Source organism: Magnolia sinica, chromosome 2 (genome assembly GCF_029962835.1).
Source record: "Magnolia sinica isolate HGM2019 chromosome 2, MsV1, whole genome shotgun sequence".
Lineage (NCBI taxonomy): Eukaryota > Viridiplantae > Streptophyta > Magnoliopsida > Magnoliales > Magnoliaceae > Magnolia > Magnolia sinica.
The window spans coordinates 24643247-24667463 of record NC_080574.1 but is presented as its reverse complement, the minus strand read 5'-3'; the positions used below and the strand labels follow the sequence as shown (position 1 = coordinate 24667463).

The window sequence follows — 24217 nt, the reverse complement described above, 5'->3', positions numbered from 1 at the left end:
CATGGACCTAAAAAATGAGTCAGATCCAATGCTCAAATGGACCACACCATAAAAAACAGTGAAGCCTTCCTAGGGCCCACAATGACGTTTATTTGCCATCCAACCTGTTCATAAGGTCACACAGATCTGGATGAAGGGAAAAGACAAATACAAGCTTGATTTAAAACCTGTGGCCCCCAAGAAGTGATCAATGGTAGGCGTTTAATTCCCACTGCTTTCTGTGGTGCCGTCCACTTGAGCTTTGGATCTGTCTCGTTTTGGGGGCCATGCCTTAGAATGATCACTCAAAATGGATAAACGGTGTGGATATGACACATGGATCATGGTGGGGCCCATAGAACTTGGTGACGCATCCCTTGGTCAACCCAGCGGCCCGGCTTGTTGCCACCCGAAGAAGCTAAATCGTCGCAAGGAAGCATTCATGGTGAATACTCTTCTCTTGAAAGCTGGTGCCGTGTTTTGAATTCAACAGTCCCAGTGAAAGAATTTTAGAATATGAGCCGGCTAAAACTACCAACGAGATTTAATCCAGGCCGTTTGTGGGGTGGGCCCCGGAATTTGTTCTGGAGCCCAGAGATCAGGCTGGAACAATCAATCAATTGTGTGCCTCGACGGTACGAAATCGGATTTTGTGTTGAGTAACTCACTACGCTTTTATCGCACTGAGTAAACTCTGTTGGTTCCACCGTGAATGTATGTGGTTTATCCACGCTGTCCACCCGTTTTTTCATATCATTTTAGGGGTTGAGCCCAAAATTGTAGCATATCGAAAGCTCTCACACCACATAAAACAGTGGGAATAATGATTTCCACCGTTGAAACCTTCCCAGGGGCTACAGTGATGTTTATTTGTCATCCAACCTGTTCATAAGATCACACAGCCATGGATGGATGAAGGGAAAACACAAATATCAGCTTGATCGAAAACTTCTTTAGCCCCAAGGATTTTTCAGCGGTAGGCGTTCAATTCACATTGTTTCCTGTGGTGTGGTCCATTTGAGCATTGTATGTACTTCAGTTTTGGGCTCAAGGCTTAAAATTATCAGGTAAAATGGATGGACTGAGTCGATAAAATACATAATGCACGGTGGGCCCACAGAGTTTACTCATTACACAATCCGCTTCCCGGCTAAACACCTATGTTAGTCTTGCACCATTAAAAAAAAAAAAAGATGGTGACTGAGCCTCCTCGTACGATGCACTGACGTAGAGCAATCCAGACCATTCAAATTGTGGTCCCATTGTGAATGAGTCATATATCTAAATCACATAGGTCAATCAAGGACGTGGATTAGTTTCCCGCGATGGGAAGCTAAGTGGGGTCCATTTTGATGTCTGTGAGAAGTCCACCCCGTCCATAGGCCAAAAAATGAGGCAGATCCAAAACTCAAGTGGGCCGTGCGACAAGAAAAAGTGGGTAATAAAATGGCTATCGTTGAAACCTCGAGGGGTCGACCTTGATGTTTATATGCCATCCATACGGTTCACAAGGTCATTCTTACTTGGATGAACTGAAAATACAAAAATATTAGCCTGATCCGAAACTTCTGTGGACCCACGAATGTCGCCGTTCAATCCTCACTATTTCCTGTTATGTAGCCCACTTGGGTTTTGAATCTGCCTCACTTTTGGGCCTTTGTATGATCTGGCAAAAACGTATGGACGGGGTGGATTTCTTCCAAGCATCATAGTCGCCTCCACCTAGCTTCCTTTGGCAGGCAATCCACTCTAACAATCTAATTTTCGGCCACCGAATGGATGGTTAAAAGCATATAGTGAGTCATACGTTCCAAGTTGAGTCGCGATTTGAGCCATGATACCAACACGAGTTACATTAGCATTTTCGTTTGAAAAAAGCAGTAAGCTGATGCTGGAGGCGTATAGACTGTCGAAAATCAGCGTAGCCATGGCATGCTTGATTGCTCATCATCGGTCCGGACTGCGATCCGGACAGTGGTCTAATGCCATTTGTAGTAATCATCATCGTCTAAGCCTTATCTCAAATTAAATTAACTGGGGTCAACCGCATGAATCCTACTATTCCATATATAGAGAATGGCCATTTGAAAATATTATGATAATAACCGTGATAAATAGATTACACGACGAGATTTTGAACTCGGAAAATGGTAAAAAAAAAAAAAAAAAAAAAGAAAGTAATTTCTTTTTTCAAAATTTATAAATTAACTTAAAATATTATTATATTTGGTGAGATTTTTCCAATGATATCCTAATATAAACCTCAATATGTAAAAATCTCCCCAGAAGTAGAAACCACACTACAAAAGATACGTTTTCTCACTTTCACGTACAAAAGCAAAAAAGAAAAGAATAGAAAAGAAAAAACTTAAACAGAACGTAGTGCAAAGATAGGAAACTGGCACACATGCAACATGCAAAATTGAAGAACTTGTGGCAAGCAAAAGTTCTCAAGCAGAGAGCACGCTTGATTCCCTTTCGACGGCTTTCTTGAAGAAGCTATCCTCTTCCAAAACCATCTGAACAGGCAAGAATCCCAGCCCATTTGCCATTGCAAGCATCATCTTCTTAGTCTCCGCCCGAAACTCTTCCAAGTCGACGGACCCGTTGCGGTCATGATCGAACTGGATGAAAAGGGAACGGTAGATGAGTGCAATCTCATCAGGATTCGATTCCACAACGTCAATGCCAAAGTGGGTCTCTAGGACCCTAAGACTCTTTAGCTCCTCCATCATCTCTGTGTAGGATAGGAGATCATCGTGGTCTGTGTCGAGGCTTCTGAAACGGTCATCAACGGAGACATTGAAGGCTTGCTCGTCCTCCACGAATGCGCGGATGGTGGCGCCATCTAACAGTTCTACACTCATCTTCTCTCTCTCTCTCTCTCTCTCTCTCTCTCTCTCTCTCTCTCTCTCAAATTGTAAGTTGATAGAAAACACTTAGCAAAGAAGATGGGAATGGAGATCTTTGTTTGAGAGAGGGGATTTTTGGTTTGTATTTATAAGTCTGTGTGTGTGTGTTGGAGAGAGAGAGAGAGAGAGAGAGAGAGAGAGATGTAAATCAGCTGGCTGGTTGCTAGTTGTTTGAACTTCTCAAATGGCCGCTTGTTTCGATCTTGGTCGGTACGTTATTACGGAAATTATAGGGTGGAGACGTTCATATCATAATATGGTATACAGATCCTTGTGCCATCTAACTGGAAGGGTCCACAGCCAATCCGGACTGTACATCTGGTGCACCCTACCATGGATGGCTCATGCGTAAAAAGGCCAAAAAAAAAAGAAAGAAAAGAGAGGATGTTTCCCGAACGTTTAATTGGTGGGCCTTCATATGCATAAGGAAAATTTGAGTAAGGGACGGCTCATATTTTTACAATAGTATGGTTTATGAGTCATAGGCATATAGTTGGACGGTCCTGATCCTTCATCTAACAGGCCAGGTGGATGGTAGATGGGGGATTTATAAACTTATTACGGTAGAAACGACTCTATCATAAGTCTTTTCAATTCAGTGGCAAAAAAGCGAACCGTGTTTTTACACCGTATGTTTCTTCCTTGTGTCACAGTAACATGGAAAATTACATGTATTTAGTCATTGATTCTTAAAACGCTCCTGTCTTGATAATTTGCGACAACATTATGGTGATGGTCATCTTATGTTGTTTAAACTATGGTGTCTCATCCATTCAACACACGTGGGAAACTTTAACGGCAATCCATGGCGTACAGTTGTGTGGTCCATTAATTGTTGATGGAGCAAATCCTGGAAGTGACTGATATGATAGATCAATCCCCACCATCCATCTGTGAGCTATCAATTGAAGAGTAGTTAAAAGTTAAATAATCACTATTTCAAATTCATCCTGTGAATCCATTGTCAATTTCGAGCTATGACCCATCCAAAGTGGGCCTCACAACATTGCCTTCACTTCTTTAGAAGTCTGGCATGTGTACAGTAGACGACACGTCTTCACTGCTTTAAAAGTCTGCCCTGCGTATGGTAGATGACACGTTGTGGCTTAAAATATGGTGGTGAAATATCACCATGGCCTAGCCCAATTATTTTGACCTCATCTTCAGAGAATATTTTGACCGAAGACCTCTATTATTAAAATCGGCTTATTAGCAACTTTTCTGTGGGTGTAAAATGGCTCATAGGACGCGTCTTAATTCTGGCTTAGAAACTAAGCTGATTCATTGCATAATGTCTGTATATCCTATTCTATGGGCCACCACTTGAATAAGCTCGAAACGGGCCACACCGGTTCTCCCCACTTGGAACGGCTGTTGGGCCGAACCATCCACAGAAATGGGTTGAGATCCGGTCCATGTTTTTAAACATAGGTGAAATCCTTTTATGATAGCTCGTTTGGAGTGTTAAAGTTCCTTTATATATATTGATGCACCATTCTCTATCAGCTTTTAGAGCAAGTGGTGATCTGACATGGTAGCAAAGCAGAAGTTCTTGTGTTTGAATCCCAAGAATAATAAACATGCCTCAATTAATGTATCCTCTTCATATACAAGCATATCTTTAAGATTAAAAAAGAGAGAGACATTGGTAGCACAAATCCTTGCTAGATACTTGGTGAGTGTTGTTTATGTCTTAAATCTGTCAATTACAGAGTTTGTTTATGTCATTAACGGACCACTCGATGTCATTGATAGATACTCGATTTCATCAAAAAAATTCAAAAATCTAATATTGGTTGCTGGAACATTTTATTATTGCTACTCAATGTCATCAAAGAAGTTTTGATGCCACTGAGGTTTTCAATGGATGTCGATGCCATCAAAGGTTCCATCGAGCATGCGCGTAGAGTTGTTTAAGTGTGGGATTTATTTCCTATTCCAATTGTGATACTTTATATATCATGTGTAATTGAGATTTGAGAGTAGTGTATAGGAATAGAGATGACCTTTTAATTCATTAAAGGGTTTCAAGAGCATACCTAGGACTTGTGAAGTGGATTCGAGGCTTGTTCGAATCGGTAACCCTCTATCTCATGTAATTTCTACTTTCATAGTACATATCCATCGCCTTATGCCATAGTTTTTTCCCACAATAATTTTTAAATATAAAATTTGAATTATTTTCGTTTGGACTTGATTGGGTGATTGCATGTACTTTGCTTGATTTGTTTCTGCATGCTTTCACGGTTCCCCAACAGTGAGTTGGCACATGGTGAGTCCACGCATGTCTTGATCTTTATCTTTTGATTCTCGTGCTTCTAGTTTCTAATGAATGAAAGGATTAAGTGATAAATGGTCGAAATTTAATGAATAACACGTCCACTAATCACGGGTTAGAATCGTTTGATCATGAATTTTGAGTATAGGACCACTTTAAGATGGGTCCACCAAACAGTTCCAGTTGGACCATCACCTGTGTCCTTATTTGATATTCTGTAAGTGCGATGGAAGATATGACAAAAATGTGTGGATAAGCCCTCGAGCAACCCAACACTTATTTCTCAAAGCATAGATTGAAATGGATACATATTCTGAAAAATTAAAAATTGAAAACAAAAATGGAATTCCCTGAAGTAAAAGCGTTCAACACTAGTTTTGACTTAAGCAGCGACCATGTTAGATTCCCATTCAACGGCTTTCTTGAGGAAGCTATCCTCTTCCAACACCATCTGAACAGGCAAGAATCCTAACCCATTCGCCATAGCAAGCATCATCTCTTTGGTCTCTGCCCGGAACTCTTCCAAGTCCACGGTCCCATTGTGGTCGTGATCGAACTGGAGGAAGAGGGAACGGTAGATGAGTGCAATCTCATCAGGACTCGACTCCACAAAGTCAATGCCGAAGTGGGTCTCTAGGACCCTAAGACTCTTTAGCTCTTTCATCATCTCTTTGTAGGATAGGAGACCGTCGTGGTCTATGTCGAGGCTTGCGAAATGGTTGTTGACGGAGACATTGAAGGCAAGCTCGTCCTCCACAAATGCACGGATGGTGGCGCCATCTAACACTTCTACACTCATCTTCTCTCTCTCTCTCTCTCTCTCTCTCTCTCTCTCTCTCTCTCTCTCCCCAAATGTAAGTAGCTAAGAAGGTGAGAACGAAGATTTTGGTTTGAGGGAGGGGATTTTGGGTTCGTATTTATAAGGAGGGAGAGGGAGAGAGAGAGAGAGAGAGAGAGAGAGAGAGAGAGACTCGGTACGTTGAAATCAGGTGGCACGTCGTTTGGATGGAGGTCGGTCTGGAGGCTCTTACAAATATTACAGGGTGCATGGTCATATCATAATATGGTAAACAGATCCTTGCATCATCTAAGTAGAAGGTTCGACGGTTAATCAGGACTGTACACCTGGTGCATCCTTCAATGATGGATTCTTCTTAAAAATTGACCATAAAAAGAGTGTTCCCAACCCTTCGATTTGTGTCCTTAAGATGAATGGTTGAGGAAACGTGAGAGAAAATGATGGGTTGGATATTTCCATTTATGGTTTCTAAATATCCATGTGGGCCGTCTAGTCAAATTCTACTATTGGACGGTCCAGATCCTTGATCTACCTGTCCATGTGGATTGTAGAAGGTGGATTGTAGAAGGGAGAGCTGTACTTCTCTTACGATAGTGACGGCTCTATCATAAGTTTCTTCCACTCAATTGAAGACAAGCAAACGGTCCCATGGAAAACCACACGCGTTGAGCTCCTGTGATAGTCAAAAGTCAAACAGCACTTCTCTCGCTGTTTGGTACACTACCACAACGATTGTCCGCTTATATTATTTAAGCTGTGGTGTCTCATCCATTCTACACGTGTCAACCGTTAACTTCAACCCAAGGTATCCAATTGTAAGGTCCACTGTGGATGGATTACATCCTGAAGATCAGGCTGATGGAAAAATCCTAACCATCCATTTGTTGGCTATCAATTGGAAAAGTTAAAAATAAAATAATCACCATTTGAAATTCAATTTGTGAATTCAGATGATTACCTGCTTTTGATCATTGAGATTTGGGGCTGTGTACCATCCATTGTGGGTTCCACAATTTGGGTGGACTGGATTGCCTTCAAAGTTTGCCTTGTGGTCAGTGGATGAGAAGCAAAACTTGAATAAATGATGGCAAACTTTCACCAGAGTCTAAACCAATTATTTAACCTCTCTTTTCGTAATATATTTTTGACCACAGACATCTATTATTAATGGGTGTATTAGCATCCTGATCGTGCGTTTCTATGGGCGTGAAATGGCCCAGTGGAGGCCATCTCATTCCTCGACAGAACCTATGTCGGTTCATCTCATAATGTCTGTCATTCCTTCTAATTATGGGCCTTAAGCAGACACGAGGCACAGACTGTCTGACTGGTTGTAAAGGGCTGTTGGGCCCTACAGTCCTGTAAATTCATTGTATGGCTCCTGATTGACTGACTGGATCAAACACTCAATGCAACTTTCGTACAGGACATGTAATTCCTTTTTGTTGGTTATACTGTAGATGGATTATAATTTAAAAAATTATACTTACATGTATGAGTCTAATGCAAGGACGGGAGTAGAAAAGGGAACACCGTATTCTTAATATGATGTGAACTTTGAATCCGCAAGATATAATGGCTCTTAAATCTATAAGAGACAAGAAAATTTTGAATTAATTTATTAAAGTCTGTCTTTAAAATGAGATTACAAACTTTAAATAATAAAACACTATCCTAATTAATAATCGTAATGCAAATAAACTGATTTTTTTTAAAAGAATAATAAAATTTATTAAAAATAGAATGTCATAAATTAATTAAGTGGGTAATTCCCGAAATGATAAGAAGAAAATCGTAAGAAGACATCAAATACTAAAACTCTAATATAAAAAAGATACGTCCAATCTAAAACTTACTAAAAATAATAAGTTTACGCGATCTGCTTTTGTGAATTGGCTGGCCCCCGATGATCCATTCTAGTCAAAATTCATAGGTTGTATCACGTCACTCATCTTGAATCAAAAGTTATGATTGATTTACAGTTTACATTTTGAACGACTATTTTTCTTAATCCAAAATGAATTTTTTCGATCCAAACGCACTTGGGGCCTAGCTACGTCATGCCTCAAGTAAGACTAGGCCAGATCTGACGGACTATGTCCGCTTCCGTTCGGGCTTCTTTTAGTCCATCTGTGTCAGGAATAAGTCTACGGTCCGCTCTACATTAGAGACCAACAGTTCAATCGAAGGTGGTCCTTTATGTAAGAAAGAAAAAAAATTGTGCTGAATGATCCAAATATAACAAAAACCACATCCATTAATTGCTGGTCAACTCATTTAATCAATTGGATTTTGAATATATATACTCACTCCTAATTGGGTACACCATTTCTGATTGAAGGTACATGCCGCCCAGTTTATAGAGATGAGTGTCACACCCATATCCTAGCTATAGCCCATATGGTGGATCTACATTGAAGAGTTATTTGATACTTTAGTGGTGTGATTGATGATACACGAGCAGTTGCATTTGTACAAGTATGTAACCCAAATCAAACAATTAATCTAAATTGTGGAACCCTTCAAGCAGTTGCCATCATTCAGAGTGAAAGTTTTACACAAGGGAAGGCGATTCATATAGGCTTTGGATTGATTGGCAACTGCTTTTTGAAAGGGAATAGCTAACAAAAAATAATGAGAAGAGGGAAAATAGCCACCCAACCTCGTGAGGACCCAACGTGGTACCTAAACCAAACCCAACCCGAATTTCTCTATACTCAACCCTAACTCGACCCACCTGACCCAACCCAATTCATACACATTATTCCCAATCACTAGCTTTGCATCCCAAAATTAAAATGTTCTCATGGCTAACACTCCAAGAACGCCTACCAACTGAAGAATGAACAATCTCTCAACCAAAAACCAATTTGCATCCAGTCACACTTCATATCAGTTTAATGTTTCACACCCAATCCAGCAAAGAAAAGATTGCAAATCGAGAGGGAGAAGGGAGGATAAGGAATCATGTCATTAGTTTAATCATATAAGATGATGGCTAATTTTCTTTAGTTGTAACTATCCCGTAGTTTCCTTAGCCTAATTTTACAATTCTTAATTATAAATTGAATATTCTCCCTTTGCTCTTGTAAAAAAAGGTTAAAGAAAGAGAGTAATTCCTCAACATGTTTTCAGCTTAGTAGTTAGTTATTATAAAATTAAATAATGAAAGTTTAGTTCACATTTAAAAAAAAAAAAAAAATAGTTTTTAACATTTACCAGGAGTTTCATTCCCCAGCTTTTTCTAAAAAACTTGTCCAAGCTTTTAGTTAAGGAATGAAAAACTCGAAAACTTAAAAAAAGAAACTTATACATTTCTTAGGTTTCCCTAAAGAATCTGCAGGTGTATCTACAAAATAAATTTAATCATTAGCTAAGAAATACTATGCCAAATCTAACATTCTTCGGAAACCTGAAAACAAGCAATGACTTCTCCAACAACCAAGCATACCCTTATTAATAGAAAAGAAAAGAGAAACACATTTGTAGTCATTTTAATATAGAGAAATGATATAGTAGGGTAAGTGTATGGAAACTTTCTGATGCACCTGGTTGCATTTGGACTAGTTGACGTACACATCTCCATGGACCATCCATTAGGTCCACTCAAATCTCCTTCTACTACTCTGCAAAAATAAGAGTGAACGGATTGTGCTAAATATCAGTCAATACCGTTGGAAGTCTAAACCAAACCGTCTCAAGGACAGTAAATGTTGGAAGAAGCTTCCAGCAACCAGGGCGTTTCTCCATGTGGCTGTTCAATTCCTCCATGCAGAATCTTTTAATATTTTATTTTAGTGTTTGTTACAGCAGTTAATACCATGCCCCTATAGTGTAATTTAAAAAGGCATTTGTGTCTTTTCACCTTGGTGAAAAATGTCTATATAAGGGAGCTCTTCCAGTCCGTTTGTAATCAAGTCAGCAAGCTTGTAAGCAATAATAAAAAATAGCAAAGTTTCTCTTCTCATTCTTACGTGTCCAATGAGTTCAAATCTAAGGCTTTGTAAAGCTACGAAGAGCTCTAGTAATACTGCCATCAAACTGGTATCAGAGTCGTCCTCCGCAACAGCATCCTCTTCTTTCTTTTTCTCAGCTTGAGCTCTATCACAAACAGTTTGTCTGGAGCGTTCCTTAGCAACACCCTCCTCTACGTTCTGTTTCTGAACTTGTGATCCATCACGATCAGCGTGAGAAGATCCTTCCCTAGTAAAAGTGTCGTCTGGTTTTTGTTTCTCAGTGACTAGGTTCATTTTTCTAGAAGAAGTTTTTTTTTTTTTTTTCAGTCAAGTACGGATTTCTCTGAAGGAAAATCTTTTTTTTTTTTTAATTCAAATTGCAAAGCCAAGTTTTTTGCTGCTTGAAGTTGCTAGCAATTTTTTTCCCAGCCAAGAAAAGAAAAATCTGTTTAAAAAAAAAAAAAAAAAAAAAACAGATTTTAAAAGTTTTTCTAGCTAAAAAAAAAAAAAAACTGTTTTCTATCTCCCTTCATTTAAAAAAAATAAAAATCAGTCATTCCTTCTCTAAAAAATAGAAAAGATGGCCAGCTAAATCCAGCCGCAGGTTCTAAGTTGTTAAAGGACAACTATGAAAAATGGTGCATCTAAATGAAGGTGTTGTTTAGGTCACAAGAATTATGGGAGATCGTCATCGATGTGTATGTAAAACCCACTATGGAGGAAGAAGCCGCCTTTACCAACGAAGAAAAGACCGCTCTCAAAAATTAAAGGAAGAAAGACAACAAGACTTTATTCATCCTCTATCAAGGGTTGGATGAATCAATCTTTGAAAAGATTGCCGAAGCGACTTCAAGCAAGCAAACTTGGGATACCCTTGGCACTATCTTCAAGGGTGTTGATCGAATAAAGCGAGTTCGCCTTCAAACACTCAGAGCCGAGTTCGAAGCGGCGCACATGAAGGAAGGTGAAAATATCTCTGATTACTTTTCACATCTAATTGTTATTATTAACAATTTAAAGAGAAATTGTGAAAAAGTTGAAGACATACATGTCATTGAAAAGGCACTGCGATCTCTCACAACCAAGTTTGAGCATGTGGTTGTGGCGATTGAAGAATCAAAGGACTTTGAAAAACTGTCCATTAAAGAACTAATGAGATCGTTGTAAGTGCATGAGCAATAAATGCAAAAGAATGCTTGTTCAATGCTTGAACATGCCTTAGAGTCTAAGTTAACTCTAAATGAATAAAACGATAACCATACACAACGAGGCGGCCGTGACACTAGCAATCGTGCAAGAGGCAGGGGGCGTAGATATCATCAAAGCCATCAACAAAATCAACAAAAGTCTACCACTTTCTGTGGAAGATGAAATGGTAGAGGCCGGTTCATACGTGGTCGTGGAAACACAAAGAACGTTCAATGCCACAATTGCAAGAAATTCGGCCATTATCCCTCTGAGTGTTGGAGCAAAGTGGATCAAGATGAACTATCCAACTATGCTAAAACATCACACCATAAACAAGAAGACTCCACACTCCTTCTCGCACAAGAAAAGGCATGCGAATGACCATATGTGTGGTATCTAGACACAGGTACAAGCAACCACATGAGTGATAATAAAGAACTATTCGTAGAACTCATAGAAGGAGTTAGTGGTGACGTGAGTTTTGGCGACTCATCAAAGGTACCTGTAATAGGTAAAGGAAAAATTAAAATCTATTAGAAGAATGGTGAGCCAAATTACATCTCTAATGTATCTTACATACCAGACATGAAAAATAACATCTTCAGTATCGGCCAACTCCTTAAGAAGGGGTATGTCATACACATGGAGAACTATTCTCTCTCTATAAGAGATGCTTACAGGAGACTTGTGGCTCAAGTCCAAATGGCGAAGAATCGCATGTTTCCGCTCCATATTAACACAAAGGCTGAGAAATGTTTCTATGGACTCATAAAGAATGATTCATGGAGATGACATCTTCGCTTTGGGCATCTCCATTTTAGTAGCTTCAAACTCTTATCTTTATCAAGCATGGTGCATGGCTTGCCAGCTATTGAAGCTCTAGAACATGTGTGTCAGGCGTGCACAATCGGCAAGCAACAAAGGAACTCTTTTCTAAGTGGAGTGTCTAGAAGAGCAAAGGAACCACTTCAGTTGGTTTACATTGATATTTGCAGACCACTTGAAACACTCTCTTTTGAAAGTAATAAATACTTTATTACCTTCATTGATGGTTTTAGCAGAAAACTTTGGGTGTATTGCATCAAAGAAAAATATTCTGCTTTCACTATCTTTAAAATTTTCAAAGCTCGTGTTGAAGTTAAAAGTGGTCACAAAATTAAAGTACTCAGATCTGACAGAGGTGGAGAGTACACCTCAAATGCATTTCGAGATTTTTACAGGGAACAAGGCATCAAGCAATAACATACTGCAGCCTACACGCCACAACAGAATGCATTGCGGAATGGAAGAACCGCACCATCCTTGACATGACGAGGACCATGCTAAAGGAGAAAGGCCTGCCAAAGAGCTTCTGGGCAGAGGCAGTTACATGTACTGCCTACCTGCTCAATCGGTATCCAACCAAGAGCGTCAGAAACATGACACCACAGGAGGCATGGAGTGACTACAAACCGAGCGTGGCACACCTAGGGATCTTTGGATGTGTTGCCTACGTTCAAGTTCCAGAAGCAAGAAGAAGGAAGCTTGATGATCGGGGTGAAAAATGCATCTTCATCGGTTACAGTGAAGGATCTAAAGCCTGCAAGCTCTACAATCCACTAACTAATAAAGTAGTGGTGAGAAGATATGTGGTCTTTAGTGAGGAAGAAGCTTGGAAATGGAACGATGAAGAATCGACCAAAGATATTCTAGTCGAAACAGAGGAACATGAAGAAAGGCATGACCGTTAAGAGCAAACGCCCGCAATACCTTCTTCGGACGCATCATCAATTCACAGAAGTCCAGGAGTACATTCTATTACTCCTGAAAGCACTCCATCAAGTCAAAATTCAGCCAGCTCGTCCTCACCCATGACACCTATAAAAATGAAAAACTTAAGCGACATCTATGAGCAAACTGAAGAGGTCAATCTTTTCTTCTTATATGCAGATCATGAGCCTCTGACATTTCAGGATGCTATAAAATAAGAATTTTAGAGAACCGCTATGAAAGAAGAAATTCATGCCATTGAGAAAAATGACACGTGGGAGCTGACTACGCTTCCTAATGGTCAGAAAACTATTGGCGTCAAATGGGTGTACAAGATTAAGAGAAATACTAATGGTGAGATCAATCGCTACAAGGCAAGGCTCGTAGCAAAGGGTTATAAACCGAAGTACGGGGTGGACTATGAAGAAGTCTTCGCTCCTGTTGCTCGCCTTGACACTATGAGGATGATTATCTCCCTTGCAGCCCATTATAGTTGGATGATCTACCAACTAGATGTGAAATCTGCATTTCTGAATGGAATTCTGAAAGAAGAAGTCTATGTTGACCGACCTAAAGGCTTTGTTATGCAAGGGGGGGAACACGAGGTGTATCGACTGAAGAAAGCCCTCTATGGGTTGAAGCAAGCTCCACGTGCTTGGAATGCACGCATCGACAACTATATTCAAGAGAACGGCTTCGCCCAATGTCCATATGAGCATGCAGTTTACATCAAGAAGAATGCTCATAGCGATATGCTTATAGCATGCTTGCATGTTGATGATTTGCTATTTACAGGAAACAGTCGACCGATGTTTGATGAATTCAAGAAGGCCATGTTTAAGGAGTTTGAGATGACCGACGGAGGTCTGATGTCCTTTTTTCTGAGCATTGAAGTGAAGGAATAACATGGTGGCATATATATATATATATATATATATATATATATATATCTCAGAAGAAGTATGCCAAGGAATTGCTTAAAAAGTTCAAGATGGACGATTGCAATGCCATAAACACGCATGTAGCAACGGACTTAAAATTGACAAAGGATGGAGAAGGAAGAAGCGTTGACTCGACTATGTTTAAGAGTCTGATTGGAAGCCTAAGGTACCTCACAATCACAAGGCTGGATATCGTCTACAGTGTTGGGCTTCTAAGTAGGTACATGGAAGTACCAAAAGAATCACACTGGCTAGCCGCAAAAAGAATCCTCAGGTACGTCAAAGGAACAATGGAATTCGGTCTTTTGTATCCATAAGATGATGAAGCAATGCTATATGGATACTTAGATCACAGTGATTGGGGAGGTGACCAAAATGAAAGAAAGTGCACCACTGGCTATGTATTCTGTCTCGGAACGACTGCTTTCATATGGAATATCGAAGAAGTAGAGTGTGGTCGCCCTGTCCACATGTGAAGTAGAGTATGTGGCAGCATCGTCCATTATTTGTGAGGAAATTTGGTTGAGAAACCTACTAAAGGAGCTAAAACATCCACAGGAAGGATCCACAATCATGTATGTGGATAATAAGTTGGAAATTGAACTAGCCAAAAATCCAGTGCAACATGGAAGAAGCAAACACATTGATACCCGATATCATTTTCTGAGAGATCATGTGAAGCAGAAAATGATAAAATTAGAGTATTATCATACTACGGAACAAGTGGTGGATATTTTTACAAAGGTATTACCAATAGATGCATTCAAACGACTAAGAACGATGCTCGGAATGAAGCCGGTTTTGGTTTGAAGGGGAGTGTTAGAAGTCCAAACCAAACTGTCTGTTAGATTCTCAAGGACAATAAATGTTGGAAGAAGCTTCCAGCAACCAGGGCGTTTCTCCATGCGGATGTTCAGTTCCTCCATGCAGAATCTTTTAATATTTTATTTCGGTGTTTGTTACAGCAATTAATACCATGCCCCTATAGTGTAATTTAAAAGGGTATTTGTGTCTTTTCACCTTGGTGAAAAATGTCTATACAAGGGAGCTCTTCCAGTCTGTTTGTAATCAAGTCAGCAAGCTTGTAAGCATCAGTAAAAAAATAGCAAAGTTTCTCTTCTCATTCTTACGTGTCCAGTGAGTTCAAATCTAAGGCTTTGTAAAGCCAAGACGAGCTCTGGCTAATACTGCCATCAAATAGAGCTATCTTCTATATATGATATTGTCCATCCATATTTTCATACTATTGATTGGACACTTGAACAGTTTTCATTATTCAAGGAGATAGGTGGCGTTTTAGTTTTGAAAACGGTGAAGAACTAACACCAGAGTATCGTTGGTCATCCAAAATTTATGGAGTAGCCACGGCGCAGTTGACAAAGTGACTTCGCCAGATAGGTGCAAATTCATGGAGAAAGGGTATTTCTGAGATAAATGGAAGAGAAAGTTGGTTGAGAAGACCTAGTTCAGTTAGCCAATTTGACTAGTCTTACAAAGCGGATAGGGTCACACTCGTGACTGAGTTGGGTGTGACTGAGTAGGGTCGTGACTCGGTGGAAATCTGCACGAGTTTTAGAAATTACTTATACATGGATGGAACATTTGACAAAAATATGTATGTGGACAAGCCCTCGAGCAAGCCAACACTTGTTTCCCATATATATAATAGAGTGAAATGGATACATATTCAACTAAAAAGAAAAAGAAAAAAAAAATGGAATTCTCTCTAGTAAAAGTGGGCAATGCTAGTTTGACTCAAGCAGCAACCATGTTTGATTCCCTTTCAACGGCTTTCTTGAGGAAGCTATCCTCTTCCAACACCATTTGAGCAGGCAATAATCCTAACCCATTCGCCATCGCAAGCATCATCTCTTTAGTTTCCACGCGGAACTCTTCCATGTCAACGGCCCCGTTGTGGTCGTGATCGAACTGGAGGAAGAGGGAACGGTAGATGAGTGCAATCTCATCAGGACTCGACTCCACAAAGTCAATGCCGAAGTGGGTCTCTAGGACCCTAAGACTCTTTAGCTCCTTCATCATCTCTGTGTAGGATAGGAGACCATCGTGATCTACATCGAGGTTTGCAAAACGGTCGTTGATGGAGACATTGAAGGTCCACTCGTCCTCCACGAATGCACGGATGGTGGCGCCATCTAACACTTCTCTCTCTCTCTCTCTCTCTCTCTCTCTATCCCCCCAAAAGTAGTACGTAGAAAACACTTAGGGCCTGTTTGGGCGGTGGGATTAGAAGGGATTGGGTGGGATGGGATAAAAAAACATAATTATTACCCATGGCAGAGATTTTCCCCAGTTGCCATAGGATAAAATCAATGCCATGCATTGTTGATAATAAGGTAATGCATTGAATGGATATACCCACCATCATTTAAAATTACTGAAAATAACATACGGTATGTTATATCTAAACTGTTCATTTGTTTTATAACCTTATTTTATGGCATGTTCCTAAAAATGAGGTAGATCCAATACTTAGGTGGCCCCAAAGAAGTTTTCAACGGTAAGTACTCAATCCCCATTGCTTTCTATGGTGGGGTACACTTGAGCTTTAGATTTACCTGATTTTTTGGTCCATGCTCTAAAATAATCTCGATAAATGGGTGGACGGTGTGGATATAGCCCACACATCATGGTGGGACCTACACAACTTGCTAACATGGAGTGAAATTGGCACGAGACCCAATGCAATTCCATTTAATGTAATTCCAAGCTTTTCCATTTCTTTCCAAACATGAAGGGGAATTGGCACGGAACGAGACGAATCCCATCCCACCTAATCCCTTCTAATCCCACCACCCAAACAGGCCCCAAGCTTTTGGCCGGGTGGATTGGAAGGATTGAATGGTATTAGGGTGGATGGCATGGATTTCAGCGATGATGGTGAATTCGATCAGGATGTCGGAGATCCATGATTGATATATCCCGATTGCTATATCTCTTTGGCCGCTACCAATCCTATTAAACCTTTTCATCCTTCTAGATCCTCAGAACCAAACAGTCCCGGCAAATTTGAAGGATTAAGGTGGATTTGATGGGATTTAAATGTAATGGTCATGTCCTCATTTTCTGAGATCATGGGATTGGGATCGCATCACCGACTCTTTGGCCCTCTCCAATTCCGATTTGACTTCCAATCCCTTCTAATACCATCCAATCCCTTCCAATCCGACCGGCCAAACGGGCCCTTAGCTAAGAAAGTGGGAATGAAGATTTTGGTTTGAGGGAGGAAATTTTGGGTTTGTATTTATAAGTAGAGAGAGAGAGAGAGAGAGAGAGGACTTGGTACGTTGTAATCAGCTAGCTGCTAGCTTGCCGTTGGAATGGTGCGTCGATCCGTTTATGGATCGTTCTTAAAAGTTGACTAAAAGAGGATGTTTCCAAACCATGGCGGCATTCAGATGAACGGTTGAGAAAAAAGTGAAAGAAAATAATGGCTCAGATACTTATATGTATGGTTTCTAAATCATACACGTGGAAAGTCAATTTATATACCACTAGCTGGATGGTCCTGATCTTTCATCTACCAGTTCATGCGGATGATATATGGGAGGTCTATATTCCTCTTATGATAGAGACGTCTCTATCATAACTTTCTTCAATTAAATTATAGAAGAATACGGACCCAAGGCAAACCACACGCGTTGCGTCCCTTAAGATAGTCAAAAGTCAAACCGCACCTGTCTATATGTTTGGTTCCACATGAAACGATTGGCATCCCTTGCCATCAGCCAATGGCTAGTGGTCGGTGCTCTTTGGGCCCCATCATGATGTACGTATTTCATCCATGCCGTCCATATATTTTTCCAGATCATTTTATGGTATGAGACCAAAAATGAGATATATCCCAATCTCAAGTGGAACACATTACAGGAAACAGTGTTGAATGAGCGTCGACCATTAAAGACCTTTTGGGGGCCATAAAAGTTTTGGATCAAGCTGATCTTTGTTTTTTCCCTTCATCTGGGCCTTAATGACCTAATCAACAGATTGGAAGTCAAATAAACAGTACAATGAGCCTTAGGAGGATTTTAATGGTGGATATCCAATCACTATTGTTTTCTTGTGGTGTGGTCCACCTGAGATATCCAATCTCATTTTTTGGTTTAAAACCCTAAAATGATCTTTAAAAAGGATGATCAGAATGATGAAACACATACATCATGGTGGGGCCCACAGAGCACCGACCACCAGCCACAGGGCTGGTGGCAGGGGAGTAGCCAATCCGTTTCCGGATCCACGATGGTGATTTTCCCGCTTGGGGCGTGTTTGGGCAGTGGGATTAATATAGCTTACGGCGGATGGGATGACGCAATCCCGCGTGCACATCCCACGCGCGCGTTTGCGTCGCGTGGGATCCGCAATGCCTCTCAATCCCATGGCTGTTGAAATCGTGTATGGTGGATATCGCCCTGATATCCCATCCCACCTCTCTCGTCTCCTCGAGCCCACCAACAAATCCCGCGGGATTTCACTCTGCAACTGGATTTTCGCGTGTCCGGAGAGGAAACGCCCTCGCTGCTTAAAATATCCCTTCCCGCAGTGCTCAGGTCCGTACTAGCAGAGATGAACTGCTGATGGTATGGTCCTCGGTCAGCAACGTCCATCACCGGCTATTTATCCATGGTTGCAGCAGGTCTTGCTCCATTCATCGCCCTACGGGGGGAAGGTAAGCTCCCGTCTCTGCATAGGTGTCGCTGCTCTTGCGTGAGGTATGTCTCCCTTACCCTGATTTTCTCCTAATTTGTCTCCGGATTAGCCGTTTCAGGATGTTCTGTTGTTATCAATACTTCAATCGGATGTCGTCCCGTTTTCAAAACTTCCAAAACTTTTTCTAATGTCCATGTGTGAAATTAATCTCTTCGAAATTGCAAGTAGTCGACTTCGCAAAATCCATCATTCTGCCATATGCTTTGCACTGTGAAGGGTCGACGGTCAGATCTGTAGGTTCGCATGCATGCACGATTAACGCCTCTTTTGGCGGAGATCAGGAGATGGATTGGTTAAGGAATTGGGATTGAAATCCATCGTGCTCGGATTCTACACAGAGCAGTTGCTATCAGTGGGTATGTCATACAGATCATCGGGTTTTGGAGAGGCACGACTTCTTGCATGACATAGAAATGGTTCGGTTTACACACCGCCCATGGACACGGTGGTGGATTAAAATGGATTTTAGGAGAGAAAAAATTTCATACCTCTGTGTGTTATTATTCTTTACATATTACTTGATTACTGTTACTACTCAGCACTTTTGGCACCCTGTTATTAGCACCAAACAATTTGGTTTTTGTGAAGGTGAAAGGATATCCGTTGGATCTTCAACTTAATACACGTTCCATATATTTCCGGCTATTGTTATATTTCTTTTTCATTTTTTTCTGTACTATGGTGGATGACTGACATAATAGCTATTCTCTATTAGGGTTACCACATATCTATACTGGCTGGTTGAATTCGATCTTCCGACGATTCAACTGAGTTAATATTTCAATTGATTTGCGGATTGTTTGAACTTGTGTACTAATACTGAACATGGCATGATAAGGATGCCAACGGTTTTACTGTTCACTGGTTTCTCCCCTTCACTTGAGGAAATCCTAACATATAAATTAATTTACTTTTTTTCCTATCTGAATTTCAAGTGACCAGAATTTTGGGAACATCGTGCGTAGGTACACCTGTAATATCTTCGATTGGCCTGTAGTAGTCTATGTATGTTGATTGTTTGTGTGAACGGATTGCGTAGTACTTGAAATTTCGGAGACAGGGTGTATCATGGTCATAAAACGTGCTGAACGGATGATTTTTTCAATGTGGATGCTCATTTCATCCATTTGCTCCCGCAACCGAAACACTGCTAATTCATCTCTATCCGATGTTTTTTTTAAAGGTGGATGGTCAATTCCTACTATTCTTAACCATCTATCTGCATCCACATTATGGACAGTTGCTAATTCATTATCTGACATCTTTGGTGTGTTTTCATCTCTGGTGCATTGTATCTGTTTTGGTAGCATTGTCAGAAAGATATTTTAGACGGAATGTGGTTATTGATGTTGTTGATAGAAACGTTGATATTTCGAAGAAAAAAAAGGTCTTTCCTCTTCTTTTTTTCTTTTTCATAACGGTGGGTGAAGACGTTCTTTTGCCTGATCTCTATTACCACCACAAGTTATTTGATTTGATGCATGGATTAAGATCTGGAGACGGTTTTTGGACCCAGCATATACTTTGAAAATGTTTTGGGTGTTTATTCGTTTTCATTTCTATGATCACTTGTGATTCATGATTGCCTAGTATGCATGTGGTGCATGTTTCATTACGGATCATTGGATTGGACCTGTGATGATATGGAATATTCAATCTTTGTTCATCTCTGTTGACTACTATTTTGACTTCATACCATTTTGATATACCTTTCTGAGGAAAATGTTGCTACCACATGTTCCATCTGTTTTTTTTGTTCTGATATTGCACAACAAAATACATGGCGATACATTCCTTTGTTGGCTGGATATGGACCTCCATGAAGGAACCTAATAAGATAACATAAAAGAAAAATGCTGTGTCCTTGTGGTGAGGGGCAAATCTGAGAGTAGGATTGAATATATGCATCAAGGTGGCTCCCTGGCACAGCACCATATATAAGAAAATTGGTGCAAATGGCTGTAGCATCAAAATTTCTCAATGGACAGCTTTGATATAAAATGAAAACATTTATTGAGCGAGCCACAGGTAAAAAAAAATGGCAGGACTCTCACCTTGTGGGTGCCACAACTATAAAATTGGTGCGTATTTTTCTCAGGTTAGATCATTTCTTTATCAGAGTTAACACATTATGCAGATTCAAAACATTTGGTGGATGCTCTTTGTTCACTTCCAAATCTATTGTGTTGATCAACTGCTTTAAAAACTAATTACGTTTTCATATATATGCGTGATTATTTACAGATTAGAGCGAGACATTCGGTTATAGTGATATCGCGTCCACATATCTGCAACACATAGTTTCGGTATGTTCTTTTACAACCTAATGGATGTGGATACTGCTAGGTTGATAATGTGCATGGGAATATGTGATATTCATGTGCAAGTAACTCTGAAATTCATGGCAATTTGTGTATTTCCGATAAGAAAGTAGCTTCTCCTTGATTTGGAAAGACTTTGATGCCTAGGCAGAGTGATAGGTGAAACACAAACACTTGTAACTTAGTTACCCGCTGCGTTCGTGGCACCCAAGCAATTCATACTATAACTTAGTTACCAATGAGAAACATCCAATTGTCCAATTTCAATTTGCTTTTGCCATTGGTTTACGAACAGTGTTCCACTATTGGTTTTAAAACTTGTTTAATAAATAGTTTCTAAGAAGAGAATACTTTCTTTTCGACTCCTTGGACAGATTTCCTCTACTCTTCAGCTATAAAACTTGTTTAATTTGGACTTTTTAAAACTTGTTCTCGATGGAACGTGTTTGTTAACTCGATTAATCAATGAAAACACTAAGTGAAACAATTTCAACTTCAATTAATTGTTTTCAAACTCTTTTCTACTTGGGCGGTTTACGATTTTTGTAAAGTCCTTTATTTCCACGTGTATTCATACGTGGTTGATAGGTGATAGCTCTGAAGATGAGGATGACATGGCTGATTCCATTGTTCTCCTAGCGGTGGTTGCATGTGTTATAGGTATTGAGGAATACTGTCGGCACTACATGTTTAGAGAACCAGCTCGAATAGAGATGACGCGCGTGCCAGATTTATCAATTCAATTATTCGAACAGGAGATAAGGATTGCATTACCCAACTTAGGATGAAGCAGGACGCATTTTTCCATCTATGTGAAGTACTGCGTGATAAGACGACCCTACGCGATACACGTAATGTTAGTTTGGAAGAACAACTTGTGTATTTCTTGCATACAGTTGGCCACAACGTCTGAAATCGTGTGATAGGACACAGATTTTGTCGATTTGGTGAAACTATAAGCCGTCACTTTTACCAAGTTTTAGAGGCGATTGTTTCCCTGTACCCTGAATATGTTAAGCAGGTGGGCGAAGAAACACCGATTGAGATTCAGGAAAATACTCGTTGGTCTAGTTATTTTCAGGTATCATTATAGACTAACTAATCATTTATAAATCTACACGTAAAAAGAGATATCATCTGATACTAATCCTATAGGCTCGACAACTTTGCCGTTATAGGATTGCGTGGGTGCGATCGATGGGACGCATATTTCGGCACACATACCAGCATCAGAACATGCAAGCTTCCGCAACTAAAAAGGTTTCTTGTCGCAGAATGTACTTGCAGCTTGTTCATTTGATATGTCAATATTGTACGTGTTAGCTGGATGAGAAGGTTCAACGTCGAATGCGCGGGTACTACATAATGCCCTGACGCGATCTAACGATCTACTTATTATGCCCCACGGTAACTAATATTCAGTATCAATCGAATATTAATTGGTGCATATTATCGTCTTCATGCAAAACTGAAAGAATTATTCCTGCAATTGTGTAGGAAAATACTTCGTTGTGGACGTTGGTTACGCTCATTCACTAGGGTTCATGGCCCCTTATCGTGGAGTTCGATACCATCTGCAGGAGTACCATAGCGGGAGATCACCCATGAATGTGAAAGAATTATTTAATTATCAGCATGCGCAATTGCGAAATGTAATTGAACGATATTTCGGTGTGATGAAGGGGAGATTTTCAATTCTAAAGACGCCTGTGCAATATCCCTTTGATACACAGGTGAAAATTGTCGTTGCTTGTTATGTGCTACATAATTTCATACGGAGTGAGGATGGGTTGGACCAAGACTTGTGTGACATAGGTGTATTAGTGGGTGACGTTGAGGCAAATACTACCCCAAATGAGGTATCAACAATTGATGAAAGGCAATGGCTAGTCCAAGTCACTCAACAAGCGAAGGATGACTGGATCAGAACTCGTGATAGGATCACGGAGCGTATGTGGGAAGACACCCAAAACAATAGTAGGATTCGATAATCCTACTTGGTTTTTGTGATAATCATGACCTACTGCCTGGGGGAAAGTAATTTCTTTACCTGTTTTTTGTACAACTTCGAAGTAATAGTTTTTTGCACCTTGTACAATTTTTGAAAAAAAAAAATCTTCATACATCAAGAATTGTTTTAGACGTGTACATATTCATTTTGGGAAATCTTATAATTGACACATACTGTATTCCTTATTATTCTTTTTGTGTAACTGTATTCCCTTCTATACATAGGTGATATGTCGGCCAATTTGAGAGGTTCTACTACGACTCCGACTCAATCGCCATTGCATAGCCCGGTTCTACCGACACGTTGCTCACCGCATGGGAAGTCCGTAAAATCTCTGGCAGAGCCTTCCTCTCGTGCTGCAAAGATCAAATGGACTGGAACTATGGATCAAGTTTTGTTCGACACCTTGATTGAGCAAATCGCGCTAGGTAAAAAGGCAGATAATGGCTTCAAACGAGAAGCATATTAAGCGGCAGCCGACGAGGTACATAAACGTACACAGATTATTGTCACCTGGCAAAATATACAGAATAGATTGAGGTATCACAAGAGGGAGTACAGTGATATAAAGGACATGCTAGCTGCGAGCGGTTTTGGTTGGGACTGCGAGCGGATGGTGGTGACGGCCCCAGACGAGGTTTGGGAGGAGTATTTAAAGGTAACCTAAATTCAAGTATTTTGTTGTATTAAATTTTGATAGTTAACTGACATTTACTGATATTTAAAATTATCATGTTTATAGTCTCATCCGCGAGCTGAGAGGTTGCAAGGCAAGCGAATTGAACGGATGGATGATTTATCGGTGATTGTCAAGTCTGACCAGGCTACGGGCAGATATGCGCAAGGAAGTAGGAACATTACAGCATCCTGTTCTCGTGTTTATCGAGACCTCAATGATTCGTGGAGAGGGCTGGACGATGACACAGATGCTACCGTGGACCTTTCTGAGGAAAACCTCTCTGAATCACCTGGCATATATGGCTAATCAACGGACAGTCAAACAAGGAAAAATAGGCCGTTTCAAGATACTGCCATCCATAGAACTGATTCCAATACTAGTTGTGGTGGGAGTGGAACAACAAAAAGGATGCAACCTGCTTGACCATGTAATGTCGTAGGCATATCTCTCACGAGTGTCGCAGAGGCTATGCGTAACTTCTCTGTAGGAAAGAATATCAACCAAACACGATGTGTCTTAGACCTACTGGAAGAGGTTCAAGGGCTAACCAATGCTGAATTTATTGAGGTTGGTCAGCTCTTGAATAAAGATCACGAGCTTGCCTCCTTTTTTGTTGCCCTACGGCCAGATTGCCTTGTTGATTGGCTAAAAAAAACTGTCTGATTTGAAAGGTAATGAT

At 40.3% G+C, this 24217-nt stretch overlaps 4 protein-coding genes across 4 annotated transcripts; 1 reads left to right on the top strand and 3 right to left on the bottom strand.

Moving 5' to 3' along the window:
- Window positions 1-1912: 1912 nt before the first annotated feature.
- On the bottom strand, window positions 1913-2955 carry LOC131227670 (uncharacterized). The gene has a single exon (XM_058223468.1). The coding sequence runs from the start codon at window positions 2844-2846 to the stop codon at window positions 2430-2432; it is 417 nt and encodes a 138-aa protein (XP_058079451.1). The 5' UTR covers window positions 2847-2955; the 3' UTR covers window positions 1913-2429.
- A 2463-nt stretch (window positions 2956-5418) lies between these two features.
- On the bottom strand, window positions 5419-6032 carry LOC131227660 (uncharacterized). Its single transcript, XM_058223459.1, has one exon. The coding sequence runs from the start codon at window positions 5966-5968 to the stop codon at window positions 5552-5554; it is 417 nt and encodes a 138-aa protein (XP_058079442.1). The 5' UTR covers window positions 5969-6032; the 3' UTR covers window positions 5419-5551.
- A 9485-nt stretch (window positions 6033-15517) lies between these two features.
- Window positions 15518-16120, bottom strand: LOC131224378 (uncharacterized). The gene is made up of 2 exons (XM_058219880.1): window positions 16092-16120; window positions 15518-15990 (listed from the first exon to the last, which is right to left on the bottom strand). Exons 1-2 carry the CDS (start codon window positions 16118-16120, stop codon window positions 15558-15560), a joined length of 462 nt encoding a protein of 153 aa, XP_058075863.1. The 3' UTR covers window positions 15518-15557.
- Window positions 16121-23144: 7024 nt separating this feature from the next.
- Window positions 23145-23878, top strand: LOC131227649 (uncharacterized protein At2g29880-like). Its single transcript, XM_058223452.1, has 2 exons — window positions 23145-23517; window positions 23602-23878. Exons 1-2 carry the CDS (start codon window positions 23434-23436, stop codon window positions 23842-23844), a joined length of 327 nt encoding a protein of 108 aa, XP_058079435.1. The 5' UTR covers window positions 23145-23433; the 3' UTR covers window positions 23845-23878.
- Window positions 23879-24217: the final 339 nt, after the last annotated feature.